A 23736-nucleotide genomic window follows, 5' to 3' on the forward strand; every position below is an offset into this window, starting at 1 on the left:
ATAAACTGACCTTGATGTGTAGAAATGATGGCTCCCTTTTAAAGGCCTTGTGTTTATTATTACTTCACTTGAATGTTTGAGCGTGACACTTGAAGGCTGTTTTCACATTCCTCTGCCTGAAGGTGGAAGATTTCTCTGTGCTCACTTTAAATCTGAGAATAAGACGTGTGCATAAAAGCATATTTTGTGACATCAGAACTAGTTTGGAAGCTGATGGTGGTCCTTGAGATTTAGTGGCATCTTGCCTCACATTCTCCTTCCTCGGCTGAAGAAAAAACTGTAACTTTGAAGTGTAACTTTGAAACACAAAAAAGGTGACATGTCCTCTCTAGAGCCAGTGTTTGGTTTGTCCCTTCTGGGCTACTGTGGAAACATGATGGATATATATATATATATATATATATAAAACTGGTGCCGCATTGAAGATGGGGCTCCATTAATTCCTAAGTTAGCTTTCTGTAAAACAAGGCATTATTATATTATTATGTCTTTTACAGTGTAAACTTATGGGAAAAAGTGTTTGTGATGACACCACTGCTGTCATTACACAGTTTGACCACTGTGTCAAATTGGCTCCATGTTCCTGGGCATGTGTGGACACTCTGTGGAAAAGGACATGCAGTGATATAAAAGGCTCTAAGGTAAGAAAAACATCATGAGGTGATTATACACTAACTCTAAAAATTGTTTCCATATTCCTAAAAACAGAGCCTCCTGAATTTCACACACACACACACACACACACACACATGCAAATCGAGAAAACCACAAACAAATGGAAGAAATTGTATTTCCCAATTTCCCCCCCAAACACATGGACAGAATTTATTTTTACATTCAGTGATATTAAAATATATTTGGAATCCTTGAGGTTGCACCCAGAGGTTAAGTGGTGTGGGTTTCTTTTTTTTTAGAGGTGGCCCACTTTAAGATGGTCCTCCCCAAGCGTTACTATTATGAGTGTTTTCAATCTTGCTCATTAGAAACTGGTTTGGTTTCTCTCTCACTCTCGCAGTGCAGGAATCCCCCACACTGCACGTGGACAAACCCAAAAGCTTATCTCTGCAGCGAGGGAGCGCGCGTGCCTCATCCACGCTGTCCCATCGTCCCCTCCCACCCTCGAGCCTCTCTCTCTCTCTCTCTCTCTCTCTCTCTCTCTCCACGAGATGGCTTAAATCAAATGCGGAAGTTTACACCCAGTAAAGCTGCTGCCGCCACAAGCAACATGAGTGTTGACATGACAGTTGATCTGTAGAGAGAGAGAGAGAGAGAGAGAGAAGCGGTGATCGGTGACAGCGAGGCGGCTCAGACCGCAGGAAAACACCGAAGCCAGCTGCTGCTGATCTGGACTTCAGACTCACAGATGGCCTCTCTGGGCAGCGCAGACCGACGGGCTTTCGCTCTGAAAATCAACAGGTAAAAATAAATAAATAAATAAAAAATGTCCGATTGGAAGCTCCGGCTCTTCTGGTATCAGGTTTTAGTTAAAGGAGTGAATGTTAACTCTTGGTACGTTCCCAGAGATATGGGAGGGAGCCCTGATCTGCACTGTACTGGACAGTGGAGCAGGCAGCCACATGTTGTGAATGTTAATGCTGCAGGTTAGTTCACAAAGAGCAGCCTGGAGATAACTTTCCTCCAGCTTTTCTTTATAGTTTAAGTCTTGTTGAAGTGTCAGCCACGTGATCAATCATGATTAATTAGTTTCTTACACAAACACTGTGAAGTAGAGAGAAACAATCTCACCAATAAGTTGATAAATCTGTATTCTATCAGCCATTTCCCAACTGGAAATGATGAGCATCCTGATTCTATATCCAGTCTTTCTAATATGATTCATGATTATCATTTCCTGTAGTGTGTGTAAGATGTGACCCCACCATAAAGCATGCTATAAATGAGTAGGGATGTGGTCATAGTTCCTGCTGTGACACCAGCCAGGTGTGGAGGAAGTAAGTACATGGAAGTCTATTGTGTACTGTGCACCCCCCCGCCCCCTGCAATACGACTCATTTAAAACAAATACACTGAAACTTCCTATGATTAGCAGCACATGCTTGTAAAGCTTCGCAAGGACTGACAGGTCAGAATGACTGTCACTGTGTACGTGATGCTGCAGCAGTTTTAACGGTGCACTCGAGTTCATCGACATTTTGGCAGTGGATGAGGACGGAGCGGGTGCAGAGATTAGTTCAGGTCAAATTTAGGATGTTGGATGATGAGGAGGCAAATGATTCAACCTTGCATTTGTTTTTTTTTATGGTCCACACTCAGCACTGTTTTAATTCCCTTTGACCCTCTCTTTAAATAGTGTTTCCTTGACTTTGACAAATGCCCCATCTAAAACTTTTCTAACTTGGACAAAATGTAAGATTCATATTTATAATTTAATGAGTCAGCGCTGATGCAGTCATGCACAATGTTTCTGAAAGAGGTTTAAGAGGAGTAGGACTCTCACTTAGAATTTCTTTCATAATTCATTGATCTGATCAATCGTCGATCATTGATTTCTTCATCAATTGATTCATTGTTTTGTCTGTTAAATGTCAGAACACAGTGCAGAAGTGCAGACCACAATATCCCAGTGCTCAATCTGATGTCTTCAAGTGATATGAAAAAACCACCAGGGAATGTTGTATGATAAGTTAATCAACTAATTGTTTAAGCTCTGGTTTCAAAGCAGAGGTTTTCATGTGTTTTTTTTTATTTTTATGAGTGTAAAGTCCTCTTTCCACACAACCACAGTGAATGCACAGCACGCTTGTTTTTAATAGCCTGGAAAAAGTCATGGATACTTGCTGTGCTGTGCAGAGCTGAGCTCAGCTGCTGAGGGATGTGAGGGATCTCGGGTCGCCAGCCTGAATCTATGAGCCAGCAGAGAGGACGGTTAGAAGATGCTGAACTGTAACAAAGCACAGTGTTGTGGAATGTGTGACTGCAAAGTGTTAAACAGCACAGCCAGTAAGTGATTATGCAAGAGGCACAGTTTGCTTTCACTGACAGTGATTCCTTTCTCAGTGAGGCTTTGTGAGGAAACTGTTGGCTTTTAATATGAAGTCATTTTTATATTGAACCAGCAACATTGAATAGATATGATACAATATCATAATAGAATTTCAGGCTGTTATTTGTTATGTAATGTACAGGAAGGTATACAAAACAATGTCAGCACTTTATGGAAACTGACTCTTACACTCTCTCTAGGTAAGATCAGGCAATCAGTACTTTGATATGTGTGATTATAAAGCATATTTGAATGTATAATCATAGTGGACAAGCAGAAATGTGACAGGAAATGAAGGGAGAGAGGAGGGATGACATGCAACAAGATCGACTGCTTTCAAAGCACCTACCTGCTATTAGGACGCCCTAATCAGCGTCACTTCAGAGAATCATGATAAAACATGTGATCCACTTATAATAATAAAATAAATATCATGGCAACAAAAGTCAAGGCAAACAAATAAACTGGATTGTCAAGAGGAACAGTGGTCACGAATTGAAACTGATGTATGTGGTAAGCAGCAGCAGGCGGTAAAACCTTTTAATTGCCACGTAAACTAATACACTCCCCCATATTTGTGAGCGACAGTTACTTAAGGGTTAAATGAGGCTCTGTTATCCCTAAATATTCTGTATGTGCTCTGTGTGTGTACTCTGTATCTCTCTATCAGGATGGAGTGTGAAGGAAATCCTGCACTCCATGGACACGATGTCGCTCTGGTTTCACTTCACTTTTTGGTCATAGCAGTTTCAAATCAGGAAATGCGCGTTTCTTCATAAGCATATTAAAAAAATGGGAATGGAAGAAAAAAAAATTATAATCTAATATAAAATGTCAAATATTAACATAACAAGTGTGCCGTAGTGTTCATTTTTTATGTGGGACTAGATTGAGTGTAGATGAACACTTAATATTCTACTGTTGAACATCATGTTACTTAGTAGCATATGGTAACAGGTGTGAGGACAGCTGTGGGCATTGGGCCTCTGTCGTTCAGTACTCTTAAGTGGCATGGTAATCCGGATTGAGTTGCGTCTGATTTCCTCTGGGCTCTGGTTAATGACATCTGTTAACCCTCATGACTGTTGGTGGGCCAGTGATTGATTGGGTGGGTAGAGTGTGAAAAAAAAAAATCAGACACATAGCTTCCCCCCAAAAAAACTTTGGATAAATGGCTTGTCCTGTGGTTAAAGCGTTCAAACTCAGAGTCACTTTTCCATGCTCAGAGCCGCCTGTCCTGCCGAGTGACTGCTGTGTTTGTGCGTGCCTTCCTTCTGACAGGAAGCTGAAGCTGTGATGGGGCAGATAACAGCAAGACCCATTAAGTCTGGAGACATATGATAGTATGAGACACACGGTGGGGGCATCCCTTTGGTCTGCTTCCCCCCCTCTTGTCATGTATACCACACCACTCTCTGTTTTCCTGTGGGAGAAAGGGTTTATGCGGGAAAAGCTCTTTTTTTTAAGGCTGCAACATGTAAGCTAAAAGTGCCACCCACCTCAAGTGGACTGACTTGATGATAATAATGATTAAAGAGATAATTGTAAACAGTCTGGCTAAAGAGCATGCTTGGTGGGAGTCACTGCAGTTTTAGAGTTGGACTCAATTCGAGAAATGCTTGGCCAATGATTCCAGAAATGCTGACATGAACACACCATATGCACACACAGCAAGTGTAGGCCTGCCATAGGCAGCATGAGGTAACAAAAAGGGGCCGACCTCTTTCTATAGGGAGGAGATGTTAAAAGGTTTTCACTCTGGAAACCACAATAAGATGTCTTATCATGGGTGTGTGTCCTAAGAACTTTCAGAAATCACCCAGCTTTTGTGCACGTACATAATTTAAGAAATCCCCCTTTAGCATGGTGCAAGGTAATCTAATGTCACAGGAACATAAAAAAAGCAGCTGACAATACCTAATATTGACATTTAATAACCCTGGGTAGCTTGAAGTTGAACAGCACTGACAGATAAGAAGGCTGTTTGACAGCTTGTTACAAATTTGAAATGATGCGGCCACACACAAAGCTGCTTTATTAAATGTTTTTTTATTGTGGTTAATGATGACACACGCTGGCCTCCTGGGCTTCTTCACTGTCTTTGAATGAGGATGATCTAATATAGTTGTCAGTGGTTATAACAACGTCGTAACCATTGATCGCTGAAGGAAATCAATATGACATGACATAATATAGTATTGCTGCGGCTGATGTAATTGATGCGGACGATGTGATTTTATAATAGATTTTCTGCTAACAAAAATTGTGCTGAGTCTTGTTGTGCTTTCACGCTGTGCCTAATCTGTCATAAGAGCTGATTCGCATCTGGAGGTTGCTGTCACTTGTAATCCTGGCTCTGCGTTCTGACTCTGTGGTAGCAGCTGTCGGTCCTCATCGGTGTTGATTACCTCTTCTAATTATATCTCATGGAAAGAGACAAAAGAAGCTGATAATTATTGTCATCAGGGCCACAGTACATGTGCAGCTAGGGGAATGCTTTCTTAATGGCAATTAAAATGTTCCATCCCAACGAGGGGGCTTTTATTGATATTTTGCAATTGATTTTCTGTGCCTTAGCATGATCTCAAGGCCTTGAAGCCTGTTATTAGTGACAATCATTATGTTTCCATACACCCTAGAAATCAGGTTACTGACAGCTATCAGATTACAGGAAACCAGGTGCGTTGTGGATACATGTAACTGCATATACAGTTTTATGTATCCACAACGCACCTGATTTCCTGTAGCAGGTTGGTCATCCGATTCCACCCCTACACTAATTTTATCGTGAATCATTTTACTGATGCTCCACATTATTTCTGTATGTCGTATTGGAGATAATGTAACATTTTGCAGAACATAACCACACAATATATTCTAGGACTGAGATGATCACTGTGCAAACCTGTCACCTTGCATTATAGTTTAGGATAACACCCTCACATTGAAGAGTGGTGGCAAAGAATATGCCTCTCAGGGAATGCCACTGTGGTCATTCTCAGACCCAGAAGCCCTGAGTCCTGATGAGGCTGGCAGAAGCTGCTTTCAAGACCAAAGCTGTCAACTTTAATAACAGCTGTTTTTTACAGATCAGATCTGAATTAGAAGAAGATGAGTGTAACTTTGTTTCATCTTCTCTTCCTGTTCAGTCTTCTTGACCTTTGGGCCCTCTCACGAAGAATTACAGGTATTGTTGACAGTCACATATGTGTGCCCTTTAAAGTGTTTGTCTCTGGATTAGTTCGTAAAGTATTCAGTGTTAGGGGCTTCACTAAGAAGTCATTATCAATACTGCTTTATGCTCGGATTATGACACAAGCTGCTTTTGCTATCATTTCACCGAAATAACCAAAATCCAAAGCCCTGCTTTTTGTCTTCCCGACAAGAGCAGCTTTGGTTTTATGTAACAAAGGATGCCAAGACATAGGCCCCTTAAAGAGAATGACAGATGCTGTCTGCTGTGACAAGCTGTTTGTCTACCAGTGGTAAAATAATGTCTGCTTGGCTCTGCTGGCAAGAGCTGATTACTGTTTTACTTGCCTGGTCTTTTTTTAGACAGGCCCTGAATGTGTGTCAGTGTATGCAAGTAAGCATTCCCACATGTGCATGCATGTGAAAATGTGTATATATACCGTATGTAAAAGTCACTTTATATACTGTTTAAGTTTTAAAATGGTATAGGTTGTTATGCATGAGCTTTGTCTACGCAGTGGCAATGAAATATATAGAGTGAGGGCACATATTAGTTTTGGAGAGGTAATGGGCTCTGTCTGTACGGAGGGGAGGGAATGTGTCTTTAGAAGTCAACTTATGAGAAGATTTTACAAGGTTTAAATTGCCTTGGGTATGAGCTTAATACACCCAACAGACAATCTGCCCCCAGGTTAGAAAAGACATCCTTGTTTGCTTAGACTTTTTTGGCATTTCTTGTTTAGTCAGAGTCGAACCATCAACCGTGTGCAAAGACTAATCTACATAGGTTGTCTGCCATAGGCCTGTTTCCCAATAAATCATTCCTCTGCCATTATCTTTTTAAAACTTAATACAAATATACAATCCATAGTAAAGGCACTTTAAATAAAAAAACAAAAACAAATACAACAACTGAAAATAAAACCAAAAAGAAAAGCTGTCATTCTCATTTCAAAGTCACACAAAATCTATCTGTCCTCTGAAGGCGATATGTCTGAGGCAGAAGTCATAAGTCTGGCCTCCTGTCCGGGGACTTGGTGAGGTGGATCTGGGAGGTGTGTCATTCCTTGTGTTGACCTGAAGCTCTCTGGAGCTTTAGTTTCTTACCTGTAACTCCTTTAAGCTCCACGGGCTAATGTGATTTGCCTCATTGCATTAAAAGGAGTAACTCCTCACATTCCTCTTAGACATTAGCGGCGTAAAAAGTGGGCGTGTGAAGAGACGTGACACGTTAAGTTGCGTGTACAGGTAGAAGGTGGGGTGAGATCCTATAACGTGCTGTTGTGCAAGGAAAACCTGCTTAGTGGCCAGCAGTGGAGGATTGTGGTTGTGTTAAACAGCCTTCAGGTGTGTGAGTGTTTGTACAGAGTGATACATACCTGCACCACACCTTTTGTTACTATATTGTTTTGGTCTGCTTTCTGATATACAAGTATATGTTGTAAACTATGTAGATTGCAGCTGTTGATAATGATAAAAGAGTAAAAATGAATAATGTGGCCAAGCATACCTGTGTATGAATGTGCTCATTGTGGAAACCAACATGCAATACGTGTGTTGTAATATGCTTTGTTTCATTGTTCTTTGCACCAGTGAATCTCTATAATGCACATTCTTGCATTGTTGACGTTGTAGACAAGGGGACAGTGGAGCAGCTATACGTTTAGATAAAATGCTGCTGCACTGATGGACTTTGCTTTGTGGTAATTTATATACAGTTCCCCCACCCATGCCATAACCTTCCCCTGCATTCAGTTATTGTATTGACTCAGCATGTTATATGAATGACAGGAGGTGAGGGAAAGTGTTATGCAAGTGTGGACATAAACTATTAACCAGCTTCTGAAAAGCAAACTGGTCTGTTGCTGCAGAACATTCATGATATTAGCATTCAGATGTTTGCATGAGGCTGCCTCTTGGATTTTACGTGCTTCATGACTCTGCAGCCTCAGTGGATTAGACGTGCTGGCATTCCTCTCTTGCACTAGTGTTTATGAGTTTGTGGTGGTAATTAGTAACAGGGGTGACGTAACAATGGCCATGGGGACTTAATGAACCTAGAGATTGACCGCAGGGCAAGCAGTTGGGAATGTGACCTATTTACTTAAGTCTTTGCCCTCTAACTTTTTCCTGTGTGGCAATGTTGCAATAAACTGTTTCTGACATTTGTAAACACACAAGTACATACAGATATGAGGAATTATGAAGCAAACAAAAAATTACACACATACACATACTTATATACACACACACAAAACTGGCCTTTAATCACTAGACCACAGAGAATAAAGCTGTTATTGTGTAGAATTCGGTAGGGCTCAAATCATATGGTAGATTAATTACAAAGAAATAGACAGTGTCACATAGAGACGAAATGTGGGTAATGAATTGAGACACTGGCCTTGTTGTTATCGCTCTCTCTTCCTCACGTCTTTCAGAAGAGGCCTACAGACAAACACAGACACTCACATACACACCACCCCCATCTACCCAATATATCTGAATGCTACTCCTCCATTCCTATGTCATGTTGATTTCCTGCTCAGTCTGAGCCTTAAATCAGGACACCGTATTTATTCCACTGCCTGTATGGCTGCCAGCATGACAAAGCCTTTACACAGCCAGCAGAGATGTGCTTCTGTAGAGAGCGAACAATGGTTTGAATGGAATCACCGTGGCTGACCAATTCGAACTAATGCGACCAGGAACAATGATGGAATTGCTGTCGCATTTTCTCATTAAGTTACACTGTATGCACGTTGGTGGAACTGTACTAACTGGTGTTTCACATGTGTTTGTTGATGTTTTCGCTGCCTGTTTCTGTACAAATATGAACTGTCCAATAGCCCACAGATATATACTGGTGTGATAACTGTTATTCAATTCCTGCTGAACACAGAACCTCATGAATTTGTATATGTTTTGTTCTAGGCACTCCTCTGCAGAGATCAGACGACACTTCGGTGGGAATTATGGCCAGCAACACAGCCGAACCAACTCCAACGCTTCGGCCTCAGCGTACCTCACTGTGGTGAGTTACCTTCTATGAAAACATACCTTGGCTTTTGGAATTGGGTCATTTTCATCTGGCAAGTATTTGTCACCTTGTCCAGGATATGTATCTCGAATTGATTAACAGCTACCTAGGACAAAATGATTAGGTTATTTGCATTTGAGCTAACATGCCACTAGCTGCAGCAGGTTATAGAAAGGAATGTAAGCAATATGGGACATATTTTACTTAAGTACACTTTTGCAACAATATTTAAATAAAATATTTAAGTCAAGTAACAATCTCTTGTTACTTAGCCAACTGTCTAATATGTTAAGTGAATTTAAGAAGATAAGTTCCTTCATTTAATAATGATATAAGAAATGCATGCAGTGACTAGAAAGTCTAGTCACGTGACTATGTTGCATTAAAGAGTATTTTCCTCTAATGCTGCACTCACACAGCTTTAGTGTTTGCGCTTATACCACCACAGCGCTATAAGTATATCCACTTCACATCCTCTTTACTATCGTTAGTACTGATCATTTCTGACTCAGCGTGGTGTCTATAGTCTTGAAGATGTGAATGTGAATCAGAAATCCTGCTGCTACAACATAAGTTACTGTTTTTCCACAAACAGCTGTCTGCATTTCTGCAAAAGAGCTGGAATTTTTTTTTTTTTTTTTTCAGAAAAATCTTTCTTCCTCTTACTATGGATGAGACGAGAACTTAGTCATGGCTTAACATGCTTTTGTTGAAAACTGGGCTGACATGGTTTGTTCCTCTTATTCAACAAAAGTTGGAAACTTAGCACCCCATCTTGCTGCAGATCATTGAAAGCCATTATAACAAGTTTTCTTGCCTCTACGGTTGAAGCCTAGCAAACATTTAGAGTGATTCCTACTTTCTCAAGCAAGCAGACAGAATGATGCACAGTAATCCTTTGCAGGGATTTGTTGCCTTTACCCTCTTAGTTTCTCTGTGGTACCCTGTGAACCTCTGTTTCTGCCTCCCAGATTCTTCTATTTCACTTTTAGTTTTCCTGTTTTTTTTTTCTATTTCTGTCTTTCCCCTCACATTTCTTTTGCTCTCTGTCGCTCTACATCTCTCTCATTTAAAGTTTTCTAACCCTCTTAGGCACTAAGTCTCCTGACATATCTCTATGCATGACTATCTGAGCCAAAGCCCTTTGATACTTCCTCAGTGATGATCCTTGAGCTCGTCAGCTGACGGGATTCAAGGAGGAGGAGTGTCTGGACCATCCATTCTCTCCCGAGCATGCTGAATGCAACACAGTTAATCTCTAACCTGCTTGGTAAATGGGTCAGTACATTGGCTACTGACAGGCGTTGGATGGGGCCTGCTTACCTTGCAGCTTACACAGGCAAATCTTTAATGTGACCGGCTTTGGGATGTGGGAGAGGGATTTTAATACTATAATCTCTGGGATGATAGTTTCCCATTATTATTATTATTCAGCAGTCACGTCTAGCACAGGGAGGGATGTTTGATGAAAGGACAGAGTGATGTTTGTTGCTGCAGTTGTGACGTAGATTGCTTTGCTCATTATCATGACTCTCCCTCTCTTACTTTACTGGTATTTTTAGAGCTTGAATGTGAGGCTTGATCACTTTTGTTTGTTGTAGATTTACAAATTGAGAGACTAAGAGGAAAAGCCACATGTGTTTGTGCGCATGTGCGCAGTGCTCTGTGTGTTTGCGTGTGTTTGTGTGCAGTGCTGTCTGTGTATGTGTGTGTGTGGAGTGGGTTTCTGTTCCTGTCTGTTGAAATACCAGTTGATAAAGGGACGCTTGACTGATGTCACTTCCTGTAATGTCTTGTGGTTTCTCCTCTTCAACTCAAAACTGCACAAACACTTCTGAACGTTGAAAAGTCGGCTATAAAAACATTTTGTGGTTTCAAACAGTCAGACTCTGTTTCAACGTTCATTTTTACTGCCTATAAACACCTCTTCCACTTTTGGTAATTCTCATTGTTTTCAGCTTCTAGGAATATGAGGATGAATTTAAAGAGGATCTGTGCACTGCGTTGTGGCACAGTTTCAACAAAAAGCACCCAACGTCAGTAGGTGCAATATGTAGGTTCCCATATCCGGAGTGCGCCATTTTGTACGCTTCCTTTTTATGGTGCAGTTTTCAGTTCTTCAGCCGGGTAAGTCTCCACTATCCACATGAGCACAGCTGTCTGTTAGTGAGACTTTAGAATGAGATAACTGGTAAACTTGATTGTTGTGAAGTGTTATGATTTATGTTGGTTGTATTTTGTAAGAGAATTACTTGGCAATAGTTCTTTTCATGTCTATTTCCCGTCCCCGCTCATTTTGAATTTTGCACATTGAGTACAGTGATGTTGTCAGGTGCATATGTTTGTTTTTAAATGGATGAATGTTACTTAAATGGGGCTCCTCTAGTGACTTTTACAACAGTTATTAGCTTTAAAAATGTGCATTTATTTATTTTTTAAATTTTTTATTTGTTTATTGTTTTAAGTGACTGCACTGAATTTTGTCAGTTTTAGATCACTATGCTTCCTACAGGTAGTGGAAGGTAATAGTTGCAAATGTATCACCTTTTTAATCACCAGTGAGTAAGTTTAAAGAAAGTCCGGCTGTTGATTTGGCAAGCGGAGGGAGTTTCTTACTCGCTCTTCTCAAGACTCCACAGAGCAGCAGGCGCTGATCAGAGGCATGCATAGATTTGCATTCATTTGTTTTTGTTAGCCTCCACACTAAACAAGGAAGAGAGGCCATGCTACAAAGATTGTTTGAACTTTGAGGCAGAGAAATGGACATACGGAGAATGCTGCCACTGTTGATGTTCACGCCTCCTCTACATTATGGTTTCATCTGAGAAAAATATCCCTTAGGCTGGATTGATGTGCAAAAACATGTCTGAAGGCAAATGGAATTTGCTCTGTTTTTAAAAGTCGAGTACAGCAGTGACTCACCTTGGTGCTGCAGTCATCTGCACCTCTTCTGTGCATACATGTTATCTGTTAGGGTGCCTGCCATTGGCTGTTTTGCCTCTGTATTTTTCTTTTTTATCTGTCTCCTGTACACACAGTTTCACATTTAGTCTATCCCAGTCTATCAACTACCTGTTTTGTCATGCAAATGCTCCTTGTGTGGTACACTAGGCACAATTAAAAGCTTAAATATTCTTTTCGGGCCAGGGTGGATTTTCTTTATTAACAATTAATGATTGATTAGGAAATCTTTTAGTATGATATAGTAGTTTATTTTATTTTCAAGGTTTTGCTTAGATCAGCCATAGCCCGCAGACTATAATCAGATTGGAGGTCACTTTCCACACAAACACCTGCTCCATGCAGGTTCCCCTTTTGAAAACCACAGCCAGCCGGGCACCACAAAAGAGACATGTGTTATCTCATCAGTTGTATTTTTTTCCCCTCCCCGTAGCTCTTTCTAATGATAAAAAAGCGTGTCTGTTCTACCCCTTTAAGTGCCATTGGGAATTTGTTTCATTGTGTGCACTGATGATGAGACAATATGTTCTAATTCAAAGACCCAAATGAAAATTTCAGCCCATTTGCACTGTACAGCTTTGCCTTTGATCTGCTGTAGCTCTGAAGCGCAGGCTGATAGAGTTTTTGTCTAAAAATAAGTTCCCCCCTAAAAAAAATGCCTGGCTGTCTGATACAGGCCAGTTTGTTCCAGTTTCTATTTGTGTATGTGCTCCAATCTTTTGTTCCTTGTCAGGTATGAGCTATTAGACAATAATCATGACTCAACATGTTTGGTCCCACCTCCCTTCTAAGCTTTTCTCAGTACTCGTCTGCACTATGTGGACTGTGCAAGCTTATCAATCACTCTTTGGATTTTCACACATTATTCATGAGTTTCTTGGCATGATTTATATTTATACTCTCCTGGCAAATAATTAATATTTACCCTTATGGAGCTCTTCTGCCCATCCACTCTATTAACACAAGCAAACATTACTTCCCATATGTTCCTAATATTATGATAATTGGTGCAATGTGTCTTAATTCTTTCCTCCATCACCCCATCATTCTGCAGCCTCAGACATATGACGCAGTGGAGCCCTTGGACCTGGAGGAATTCCTGATGTCGCAGTTAAGAAGTGGAGACTCAGCCCTGATGCAGGAACTTGGAGACTTCCCCGACGATGACCTAAAAGTGGAGCAGGTGGAGAAGGAGTGTCGCACTATTCGACACTCTGTTCCTGAAGATGGGTGAGTAACAAAAAAAAACAAAAAACCCTGACCTAAAAAGGGGTTATAGTGAAGAACAAGATATTACATCCTCATTTTCAGCACCTTGTTATTTAGATAAGCCAAACAGTCTTCATGCTTTTTTTTGCAGATCGCTTTTTCTTAGAAGCATAGATAAAAGACAGTCGAATAAATAAATAAAGTTATTCATTTGTACATCAGATGAATACAGTTAAACGATGCTTGCTGGGATTCATAGATGTTAGAAGAATCTATGAATAAGTAGCAACGCACTGTAATTTAGGGTTTAACTGCCTTCAATGTTGTCAGTGTACAATTATTTAGAGCATTCACTTGTCCCAGTACAGTACAGATTAAGATAAAAGCAGAATGCGGTTTGGTATGTGAATGTTTTTATGCATGCCTGAATGTGAATACAGAACTTCTTATCCTCCTTGTCTTTGTAGATTTGAGGTGGATCCACATGTGAGAGACTGCGTAAAGAGTTACGTCCAGCCTTGGCTTGTGGTCTCGAGAAGGTAAATTGTCTCATAAAGATACTCATCAGTTCCTGTTCAAGACTGTTTAGAAACGTAGAAATGGAAAACTAGTTATTGTATTGTGGACATAATAGATTTTCTCTAATGTAAAGGATACCTAAACACACTCCAAGCCGCAGTATTTTAACCACAGATTTTAGTTGTAACAGTGTAACAGGTGCCAACTGTCTGAGAAGTTCCACATGACTGTGAAACAGGAAACAAGAGGTCTGAGAAAGCCCGATAAAGATTATACACTAGGATCTCCTGTCTGATACATTGTGATGCTCGCTGTATCTCTCTGTCTCCCACACACTCACATACAATACACACATACACTGTGACTATGTTGCATTAAGCTTCTGTTTTTGTAGTTTGATTAGAAGTGCAGAGGTGTATCAGTAGTATCACCATGTATGTTGTTTTTGTGTGTCCCTGTCTTTGACTTTGAAGGTGCCAGGGGGATGGCTGGAGCGCATATTCGGAGCGAGCAGGCCTACACAAACTCCTTCGGAAACAGACCTTTGAGTCCGACTTCCAACCAGAGAACCCAGAGAAGCCAGTAAGAAACAGAAACACAGACACAGACAATCGTGCATTTAACACACGCAGTCACCTGCTGAACATCCTTATTCTGATGTACACATGTCATTTAGCCTTTGTCTTAACCGACAATCTGTTACTCAATAAAGGAGAAGTATTAGCCTTCTTCAGAACCAGTCTTGCTACACTGGAACAATTTTTCACTTCGTTCCAGTTGTTGCTATTGTGTCAGTGTAATGTTGTGTATCAGCACTGTTTTGTCAAGTCTTATTCTACAAGTGCTTCTTGTTGAAAAGGGGATTATGACTAGGTCCCTTGGTTATGAAATACACTTCTGATAAAGTTTACGATACGCAGAGAGAATAAATAAAGAGACTGGTAGCCTGGCTCCACCAGTAAAGATGACATTTTTTTGTGCACAAAAAGAAATGTAAATATGACTTTTTATAGCTGGTAGATATGTGTTCTTGGTGTATAATATCCAGGATTAACTTTCTGATGTCAGCTGAGGATGCCAAGCACCTGTACGGTGTGTTGTCTGTCCTGGTAGCCTAATGGTTAAGACGCATACCACATAACTGTAATGTTCAAGGCTGAAGGGTCTTTGTTGCATGTCATACCTCTCTTTGTCTCTCTTCTCATTTCTTGTCTGTACTACTACTGTCTCTACTGCCACTATCAAATACAACTAAAAACAAAACAATATCAACGACTTATAATATGTAAAGTATAAATTGGTGAGCTTTAGAGGTGCTGGTAGATGGATTTTTGAAAGACTGGCTGTTTCTCCCGACTTTCAACCTTTTATGCTAAGCTAGGCTAAACTAAGCTATGCTAGGCTAATCGTCTGACTGCCCTTGGTTAAAAAATAAAATAAAATAAACGTATTTCCCAAAATGTCAAACTGTGTTTCTGTACTATAACTATTCTCCAACTTGGTCCTTGAATGCCAACTTTTGTTAAAGGGAAACCAGTATAAAGCAGTATGGTAGTCCATACTGATCAAGGCTTGAGAGAGACCACAATACTGAATGTGAAATGTGAGGGAGGACTGGGAGACTGGGGTGGAGGAAGCTTTAATAGTGAACACAACAGTGTTTTGTTATTCCTGTCACTCTTTCAAGTGTGGCAGTGACTCGAGTGACAAGTTTACTCAGCCTGGCTTGCACATACCTTAACCTGAATATTGTACAACTCCCACTGATGCAGTATGTTTATCCAGACAGTCAGAGAGATGTTGTGTCTAAATGTATGGTATTCTATTTTTCCAATATTGTACTATTTGAATGACCAGCTTACATCTGTATTCTTCAAGTCCTTTATTTTCATATGGATCCCTGCCTCTGACATTATTTTGAGCCAAGTTCCCATCCTCTCTCACTTCCCTCTCTTGCTCTTTTTTGTCTCATAGTGGCCAAATCTCTAGCTCCCAGCATCACTCAGTCCCAGCCAATCCAAGTCCCAGTCAGCACCACTCCCAGCCTCTGGCTAGTTACCCAGCCAGTCTCACCAACCCCCTCCTGTCACCCAGTCCTTGCCAACTCTGGTTAATCACCCAAACCAAAGGGCCCTTATTACCGCTGCAGGCTTCCCATGATCTACATGCCAGAAAGAGAGTGACAGAGAGTGGAAGAACAGCACCATTGTCTTTCAGAGCTTAATGGGTCTTTTCTACAGTGCAGTCTGGTTTAGCAATAGCCCTGGGATCATGATGTGATGGGTCCTTGGAGCCTCAACAGGGTGAAGCTTCACCAGGGTAGAAGCTCGGTCAGTCCTTGCCTGTGGTTGAAGAGCTGGGCTGTGAGATTGATGGATGATGGGAATGAAAGACACAAGAAGAGACAACAGGGATTGTTGAAAGCAGGATGTAGCACGGGAGCATTGAGGTTATGCCCTGCCCTATAGCTTAGTCTGAGTAACTCCATGAGGTGCCAGTGCCAGTCTGAGCGGCATCTTACTGATGGGCAGAAGATGCTACGCTGAGTTGATTTTAATATACTTTAATAGCAACTACTGATTTGTATAATAAAACTTGAAAAAAATGTGCTTTTGTACTTGACTTTAAGCCACAGGCACAGGCAAGTAAAAGTAAAGATGCTAAAATAGTATTCATTGCCTTGCTTCACTCTTCTTGGAGTCCCGAAGAAGGGTGAATTTTAAAGCCAAGATCTGCTTATGTTAATGTCAGGGTTTGGATGTGTTTGTATAAGGTGGTAGAGGTTGGTTTTATCCACATGGACCTTTTGTTGAATCTGAGAATCCTGCATATTCTAACCAAAACAGCAAAAAAGAAGGTGAACAGTTAACAGAAGCCACAGAGCAAAGTAAATATTTTTATAGTGTACAAGAGAAGTTCATTTCTGATGCTTAATTCTCCTCTTGGATCTTACTCCAGGGCATTTGAGAGGACAAATTCGAGCACATTTACATATCACACTTTTAAGTGTAAATATTAAGTGAGTTCATTTAAAGGCATTAAGCTCATGGCTCTGTCTGGTGCTCATTTTTTGTCCCAACACTCCAATACTGTTACTGTCAGTGCGCTGGCTGTCAAAAATCAGCAACATCTGCTAAGCTTGTTTTCCAGAGCTATTGTGTCTCTGGGTCAACAAGTCAGCTAAGCCTTCTTTGCTGATATCATTTTAGCCTGGTGAGCCATCAGCCTGCTGGGAGATCTCTGATTACAGAGCTTGATCAGCTAATGTCCAATGCACTGATATCGTGACGAGTAACTCATACCACCCTATTGTATATCAAAATTCAATTTCTTTATTTCCTGTATTCTGGCTTTTATATACATTACTATCAAAGTACAGCAAGAAAAACACATTTTTATAACAAAGAAGGAAGCACCTGCTGAACATGGTTATATAAAGACTTATATCACTTTCTGTAGTGTACAGTGAACATACACATGAGTCTGTGTTGTGTGCTCTCTACTTTGATCAGAATAAAACAGACTGTCATTGTCTTTAGGCCACAACAAAAGCTGTCTAGACAGCTTAAATAGCCGTTAGCTGTTGTGTCTGCTGACAACACAACCATGAATGTTGCATTTCAGTGTAGTGTACAGCATGTTGTTGACAAATTATTCAAAATACGTTATAGCTTGGACAGATTTTGAAATTTGATCAAACAATGGGAGAAGGAGGTTTAAAGCTATGTGGGAAAACTAGGGAGGAAAATCATAAATCTCTTGGAACGTTCAATAGGGTTGGTAAGTGTTAATGCCTTTTTTCCATTTACTCAGACCAAATAAGGCCAGATCAAATAATATTGTTTAAATGGAGGAAGAGCAGGCTTTGACGGAATATCCATTGATATAGTATTCATTACAGTACAGCCATTTTCTTTGATGTCTCTCTTAATAATATCTCTCTGGATATTCCACCTTAATACCCCCATATTTTGCTGATCCTTTGTTTTTCTCTCATTGCTTTATATTTCCCACTCACACATTTCATTCCCTTTACCCCTTTCTGTCTGTATTCCCCCGACCTCAAACCCTTTCACCACCCTTACCCTTCTCTTTCTTTGTCTTTGCTCCAGGTCAAGTCTCCAACTCTAGCGGGGCTGACTGATGACTCTGGCCGCACACTGACCTCCTCTGACTTTAACTTGCGGTGTTTGACCCCGGACCAAAGGGTGGAGGGGCTTCTGGCCTTCAGCAGCCATGAAGAGTTGGATCGCTTCAACCTGGAAGCGCGACAAGGGAACAGACATCCCGAGCTGTTTGCACTGTACCCACCGGCAGACGAGGTGAGATATGAGGAGAGTTGGTACTCACATGTAGTAATAAAGAGGTGCATGTATATGGGTACCATGTGGATTAGGGTAGAATTTTAAAGCACTATCTAAAGCACCTTTTTCAAGCAATATTTATATTTAAAATGTTATATATAATATTTTAAGACTTGGGCTTTGGAAAATGTAAACTTTTTGCTGAGATTCTATAGACATTTTATAGATAGTGGTTGTCTAAAAATAACAGGTAGTTGCACCGTTTCCCTCTCTCTGTGTTCCCTGAGTGGGCACTCATATTTTTAGACACAGCTCCTCCATTTCTACTTGCATAGTTTAAAAACTTTGTCTGCTATTGTGTTCTAGGAAGATGCAGTGGAGATCCGGCCCATCCCTGACTGCCCTAAAGAACACACTGGAGACCGCATCCTGGTTCGATGCCAGGCCATCAAGTATGTCATACATTTTCATAATACTGTAGGAGGGCGGGCGGCGAGGGGGGAGTGTTAAACAGCTGCCTTCTGTTTCTCTTAAAAGTAGGACAAGGAACCAACAGTTAATTGTGTTAAAAGAAATTATTCTAACACCGCCTTCTTTATGAGAATGACCTTTTGCTTAGCATTTAGCATACAGTACATTCTTGTATCACGACTTAAAAGTCTGAGTAGTTGCTTTAAAAAGGCTCTGCACTAGATTTGACGGACAGTGCAGTGTGGGAGAGAGGAGGATTGCTGTGCAGTGGTTGTTGTTGTTCTCCAAAAAATCACTGTCCCACCCTCTCTCTGTGGGATTTTGCCTCTGTGTCTCTTTCTCTTTCTTTATATCACACACTCACATACACACGTGCACATATAGACACAGAGTTTCTTTGCCTTTCACTCTCGATCTCACTCGTCGTTCTTGCAACCCATAAAACTGCCAAATGTTTTAGTTGAACTCATTTCTCCGCTCGCAGTGGTTTGGCAACTTCATCCCCTTATCCTTTAACCATCAGTTCAAACATGTCATCACTTACTGTAGTACATTTTCTTGCTTCCCAGCACAACAACAATCTACAGGAATAGAATAGAATAGAAAAAAATAGAATAGCATTGAAGTGCAAAAAGGAAAAACCAGAGTATTAATGTTGAGAATGTGAAGTATTTGTCTCTCCTGCTATTATCGAATTACTCATTTCCCTTTCCTTCTTGGCTTCATAGGTTTGAAATTGACATTGAACCCGTATTTGCCACTATGGCCTTGTATGACCTGAAAGAGAAGAAAAAGGTAAGAAAACTTTGCTTCACAGTAGTCCTTACATGATTTCATGGTGTTTCTCACGTAGACTAAAACCACATTAGAACTAATGTCCTGGAAACTTGTCAGTCATGTTCACCTTGCCACCTACTGTACAAGGATATAACAAAAAACAATATATGATAGGACAGCTCAGCGGTAAACAGCAGTTTGGTGGAGCTCATTATCTGTGTTTGTTGTGGAGACTGTCAGCCTGTCTTTTAGTTGGTGTAGGCTCTACTTTGAGGCCCCATTGTTCCTGATACTTAGGCCAGCACCTTGCACACTAGTCTGGGCTGACATTGGTGTGTGCGTGTGTGTGTGAAATTGTAAAGTGCTTTGGATAAAAGAGTTAGAAATGCAGTCCATTTGCTACAATATGCCATGTTAAGTCCCTGTTACAGTAGATAAGGGTTTCTTTTAGTGAGTGTTAATATTACGTAGCAAGAGGAAGAATCTTGAAAATCATGATGACATAGGAACACTGGTCACAAGTAAACCCTCACCAACACCAACAGGAAGTTAAGTCCTAAATATGACTGAATTCAGTCAAAACCCTCAATTGTCTTGCCCAAAATCAAAAACTAGCATCAAAATGTACTGCATTTTTTTGTGTTGCTGTTATTTTTTCCACCCTCGTGTCTGTAACTGTTGATCCTGTTGATGTGGGAAGGTCTCGTAGCTTCTTTTGGCAATAAGGGATCAAGGTTTTATATCCCATCATCCTCAGATATTTATGCCCCCAGGGGTCGTCATGTTTTGGTTCTATAACTACTAATACTACGCCCCATTTTCCCAGTCATCCATTTTGAGCCATGGCTGTTTGCGTGTTTTCTGTGGATTTACACAGCTGGATAGTTTTTTGGTTAAAGGGCTGGAAGGATTTAGTTTGTGCTTAAGTGCTCGTAGATCTCTTAGATGAGACAGGGTTTCAGGCACCGGCCTTGCAGTATTGCCCAGCTGCTTTCTGGCTTGTCTTCAGGACTGATGGCTTAAAGATGGTTTGTTGTGTAAGATGGAGCAATTGAATGCCCCGTAATTTAGAAAATGTGCTGAATATAGGACAGGCTTGTCTCATTTTATGTAAGACAACCCAAACAGTCCAAGGGATGCACTGTATTAATGTGTGAGTTTACTGTATATCAAGGATATTTGCAGCTCTGCCTTCTACTGATGTCAGTCCCCAAGAGCAGCGCTGAAGTGTCACATTGTCACAGCCTTTTTTCGCCGAATATGACTAATTTTATTATGTGTTGTCCTTGTGGAGGTTAAACAACTTCCTGCCTATTACACTGAACAGAGACAGCTCCAGACTATTAAAGAGCTATGCAATGTGTCCCTGCCTGAGTGGAGGAGAAACTGTCAGGCTTGTTTTGTTTGTCAGTTATCTTTAATTATAGTGGAACTGTGAAGCATTTGCTCCTGACCTATTTATCTCTGAACCCCTCATACTTTCACTTTTTTTTTCTTACTTTTTTTTCCTCTTACTCTTCTGTACACGTGTCTCTGTCTCCTCAAGAAGGTTAGATTTTATTTTCTGCCAAATTCCTGCTGCCTCATTTTATCTCTGTTTTTCTGCATCTCCTGTCTCTCTTGGGAATTTTGTTGCTTTGCTCGTTTGCTTTGTTTCACAACTGTGAAATCTGCAGCACATGTTCAAATAATTCCAAATAATACTCATTTTTTTTATTAATCATGTCTCTCTGGCCCATCAGCCAAAGTGCGGACATATAATTCATCCCAACAAGTGACACATTTATGTCGTCAGATTCATTGATATAAACAAGATTTATAGACAACAGTTTTAGAGATCAAAAACAGGCCAAGAGAGGTGAGAAATATGTTTCTCTCCACTGCAGGCGTTTAGTAGTCTTCATGTTGTTGTTATAATACAAGATTAGGCAACAATAGCTTTACTGAACTGTGACTGGAGCCCAGTGGGAGGACACAAACACTGATCAGAACAAGTAAACCGCAGCATTTTTTTTTTCATAAATGCAGTGGATACTCTGCAGACAGTTAGCTGGCTGTTTCAGCCTGTCTGTTGTTGACAGGATATTTATTGCTCACTTAAGCCTGAATATAACTGAAGATTTATAGAAGTGCGTTGGACAATGTTGCTGAGAAAGTATCTAATGTCAAATAGAGTTGTTAAAAATGTCCTAAAACATGTCGGATCTAGCTGCACAATTATGGTAACACTAGGGTGGTCGCAGATGTGCGTCATCTGAAAATGTTTTGCAAAAGTATTTGCTCTTAAACAATGTATGTCAGTCAGTCAGATACATAGCCCCTGTGGTCTGGTAAAATGGCTACAACATTCCTTGTGTCTCATTGAATCCAAATGTAGTGATCTGAAGGTTGACTTTCACAAGTAAATGTTGTTATAATTAATTATGAATGTCAACCCAGAGAACACTGCTCTTTGTTTGACACATGTGTTCTGTTTAATAAGAATATAAGGCATTATATACTATTTACATCAGCTGGCTTTGATCATTGAGAAGTGATTTCTGTGCTTCCAAGAAGTCATTTGTCAGTAAGAGGTGGACTCCTCCACTGCAGTCTTTTGAGAACTTTCACTCTTGCATAGTGTGTTTCATCTCAAAGTGAACAGGGTCATTTCCGTCACAAAAACTGCAGGATTTTGACTTTCTGGTTTGTTCGACCACTATTGACAATATCAGATTTAAAACAAACCAAAAGTGATCAACCTACAATATTTTTCCGAGTGTGTAATGTGATCAATGTTGCTGTCTTGAGGATTCCAGAAACAAATCAGCCAGGTCTGGCTGCCTATAAGTCTGCTTTGGTGTGGTCAATGTAATGGAGGTCCTATGGGATGAGCAGAATGCAGGAGAGTGGTTAATGGCTTTCCAGTGAATGGGATCACATGGCAGACAGCAGGCCAAGCCAGACCAGGACATATGGCTGTGTTCCTAGCCTGAGGTCATTAGAAAGGCGAGTAGAGAAACGGTGGAGTGGACTGAACAGATTATATTCCAGGATCAGTCTTTGGTTTATGCAAAGCCAGTGTCCAGAAGCCTTTTCTATACTGATTCATTCAGTCTTTCATTGGAAAACATTTTTATTATGGCCTGAATTTATGTCCCATGTGCTTTTGGTAAGCAAATGTTTTTCTGTCACTCATAAGCTAAACCTTTCATCTCTCTCTCTCCCTCCAGATATCAGAAAACTTCTACTGCGATCTGAACTCAGAACAGTTTAAAAACTTCTTGAAACCTCACACTCCGAGTGTGGATCATTCCACCCTGGCCAGATCTGGTATTTTCTCTGTCACCTACCCATCCCAAGATATCTACCTGGTCATTAAGGTAATAATGAAATCCTTTGCACCTATGTATGAAAAAAGCACAAGACAAGATTTGACTATTTTCTTCCTGGCTTTAAATAACTAAATAATGACAAATAGGTTTTATATAGTGCTGTCTTCTTTGACCTTACACTGTACCTTTGCCAGTAAACTATGGATTTTTTAAGTTTGATTATGCTGAGATGCACTTATGTACTTCCTGTCTGTGTTTTAGATTGAAAAGGTTCTCCAGCAGGGAGAGATCAGTGACTGTGCTGACCCCTACATCACATTGAGGGAAAGTGACTCTGCAAAGGTAATACATCAGCAATTCTTTCACACTAAACAGATGAACCACAAAGATGATACTGCAGATTTGGCCTTTTACTATCTTATTTTAACCATGCAGCACTGATTTTTTTGTAAACGGTCCTTTTCTCAGAACAAAGACAAGCTTGAGAAGCTGCGAGGTCAGGCGGAGACCTTCTGCCAGAGGCTCGGTCGCTATCGCATGCCTTTTGCCTGGGCAACCGTTAATATCATGGAGGTCATCTCAACTGCTACACTAGACCGCGATGTAACAGACTCTGACAGCTTAAAAGGAGGTGTGCACTTGTGTGTGTTTGTTCTAATGGGCAATACCTTGCGTGCATGCATTTGTGTGCATTTCCATGTATAGCGTATAGATGTATGTGCATCATTTGACCCATGACCTTTTACACTTTGTTTTTCCAGGTAAATCCAGCAGCATTGATCGGAGAGCACAGCTTCCCAGGAGGAATTCTGAACGTTACAGTACCATGGATGATCAATTACTCAACATTTCTGCCTTCAAACCTGCCACCATCACTATCAGCACCATCTTTAAACAGGTCTGATCACTACCAAAGCACAAAAACACTCACTGATCTGTGAAACACAG

The 23736-nt window shown here is 40.6% G+C and overlaps 1 protein-coding gene across 2 annotated transcripts in view; it reads left to right on the forward strand.

The window, feature by feature from the left end:
• The first annotated feature begins 1152 nt into the window (after positions 1–1152).
• dock8 (dedicator of cytokinesis 8) overlaps positions 1153–23736 on the forward strand; it is a 48710-nt gene continuing 26126 nt past the window's right edge. The window contains exons 1-12 of one of the 2 annotated variants that reach the window (XM_010732997.3): positions 1153–1416; positions 9128–9227; positions 13249–13424; positions 13871–13942; positions 14396–14504; positions 18035–18244; positions 18593–18678; positions 19426–19492; positions 22687–22836; positions 23050–23130; positions 23257–23419; positions 23550–23686. In XM_010732997.3, coding sequence (XP_010731299.2) covers positions 1364–1416; positions 9128–9227; positions 13249–13424; positions 13871–13942; positions 14396–14504; positions 18035–18244; positions 18593–18678; positions 19426–19492; positions 22687–22836; positions 23050–23130; positions 23257–23419; positions 23550–23686 — 1404 coding nt within the window. In that variant the 5' untranslated portion in view covers positions 1153–1363. Of the gene's footprint in view, positions 1417–9127; positions 9228–11113; positions 11361–13248; positions 13425–13870; positions 13943–14395; positions 14505–18034; positions 18245–18592; positions 18679–19425; positions 19493–22686; positions 22837–23049; positions 23131–23256; positions 23420–23549; positions 23687–23736 lie in introns of those variants that run through there. The other variant, XM_010733000.3, reaches the window with a different exon arrangement.

The sequence above is a fragment of the Larimichthys crocea genome, chromosome III (assembly GCF_000972845.2).
Source record: "Larimichthys crocea isolate SSNF chromosome III, L_crocea_2.0, whole genome shotgun sequence".
Classification (NCBI taxonomy): domain Eukaryota; kingdom Metazoa; phylum Chordata; class Actinopteri; family Sciaenidae; genus Larimichthys; species Larimichthys crocea.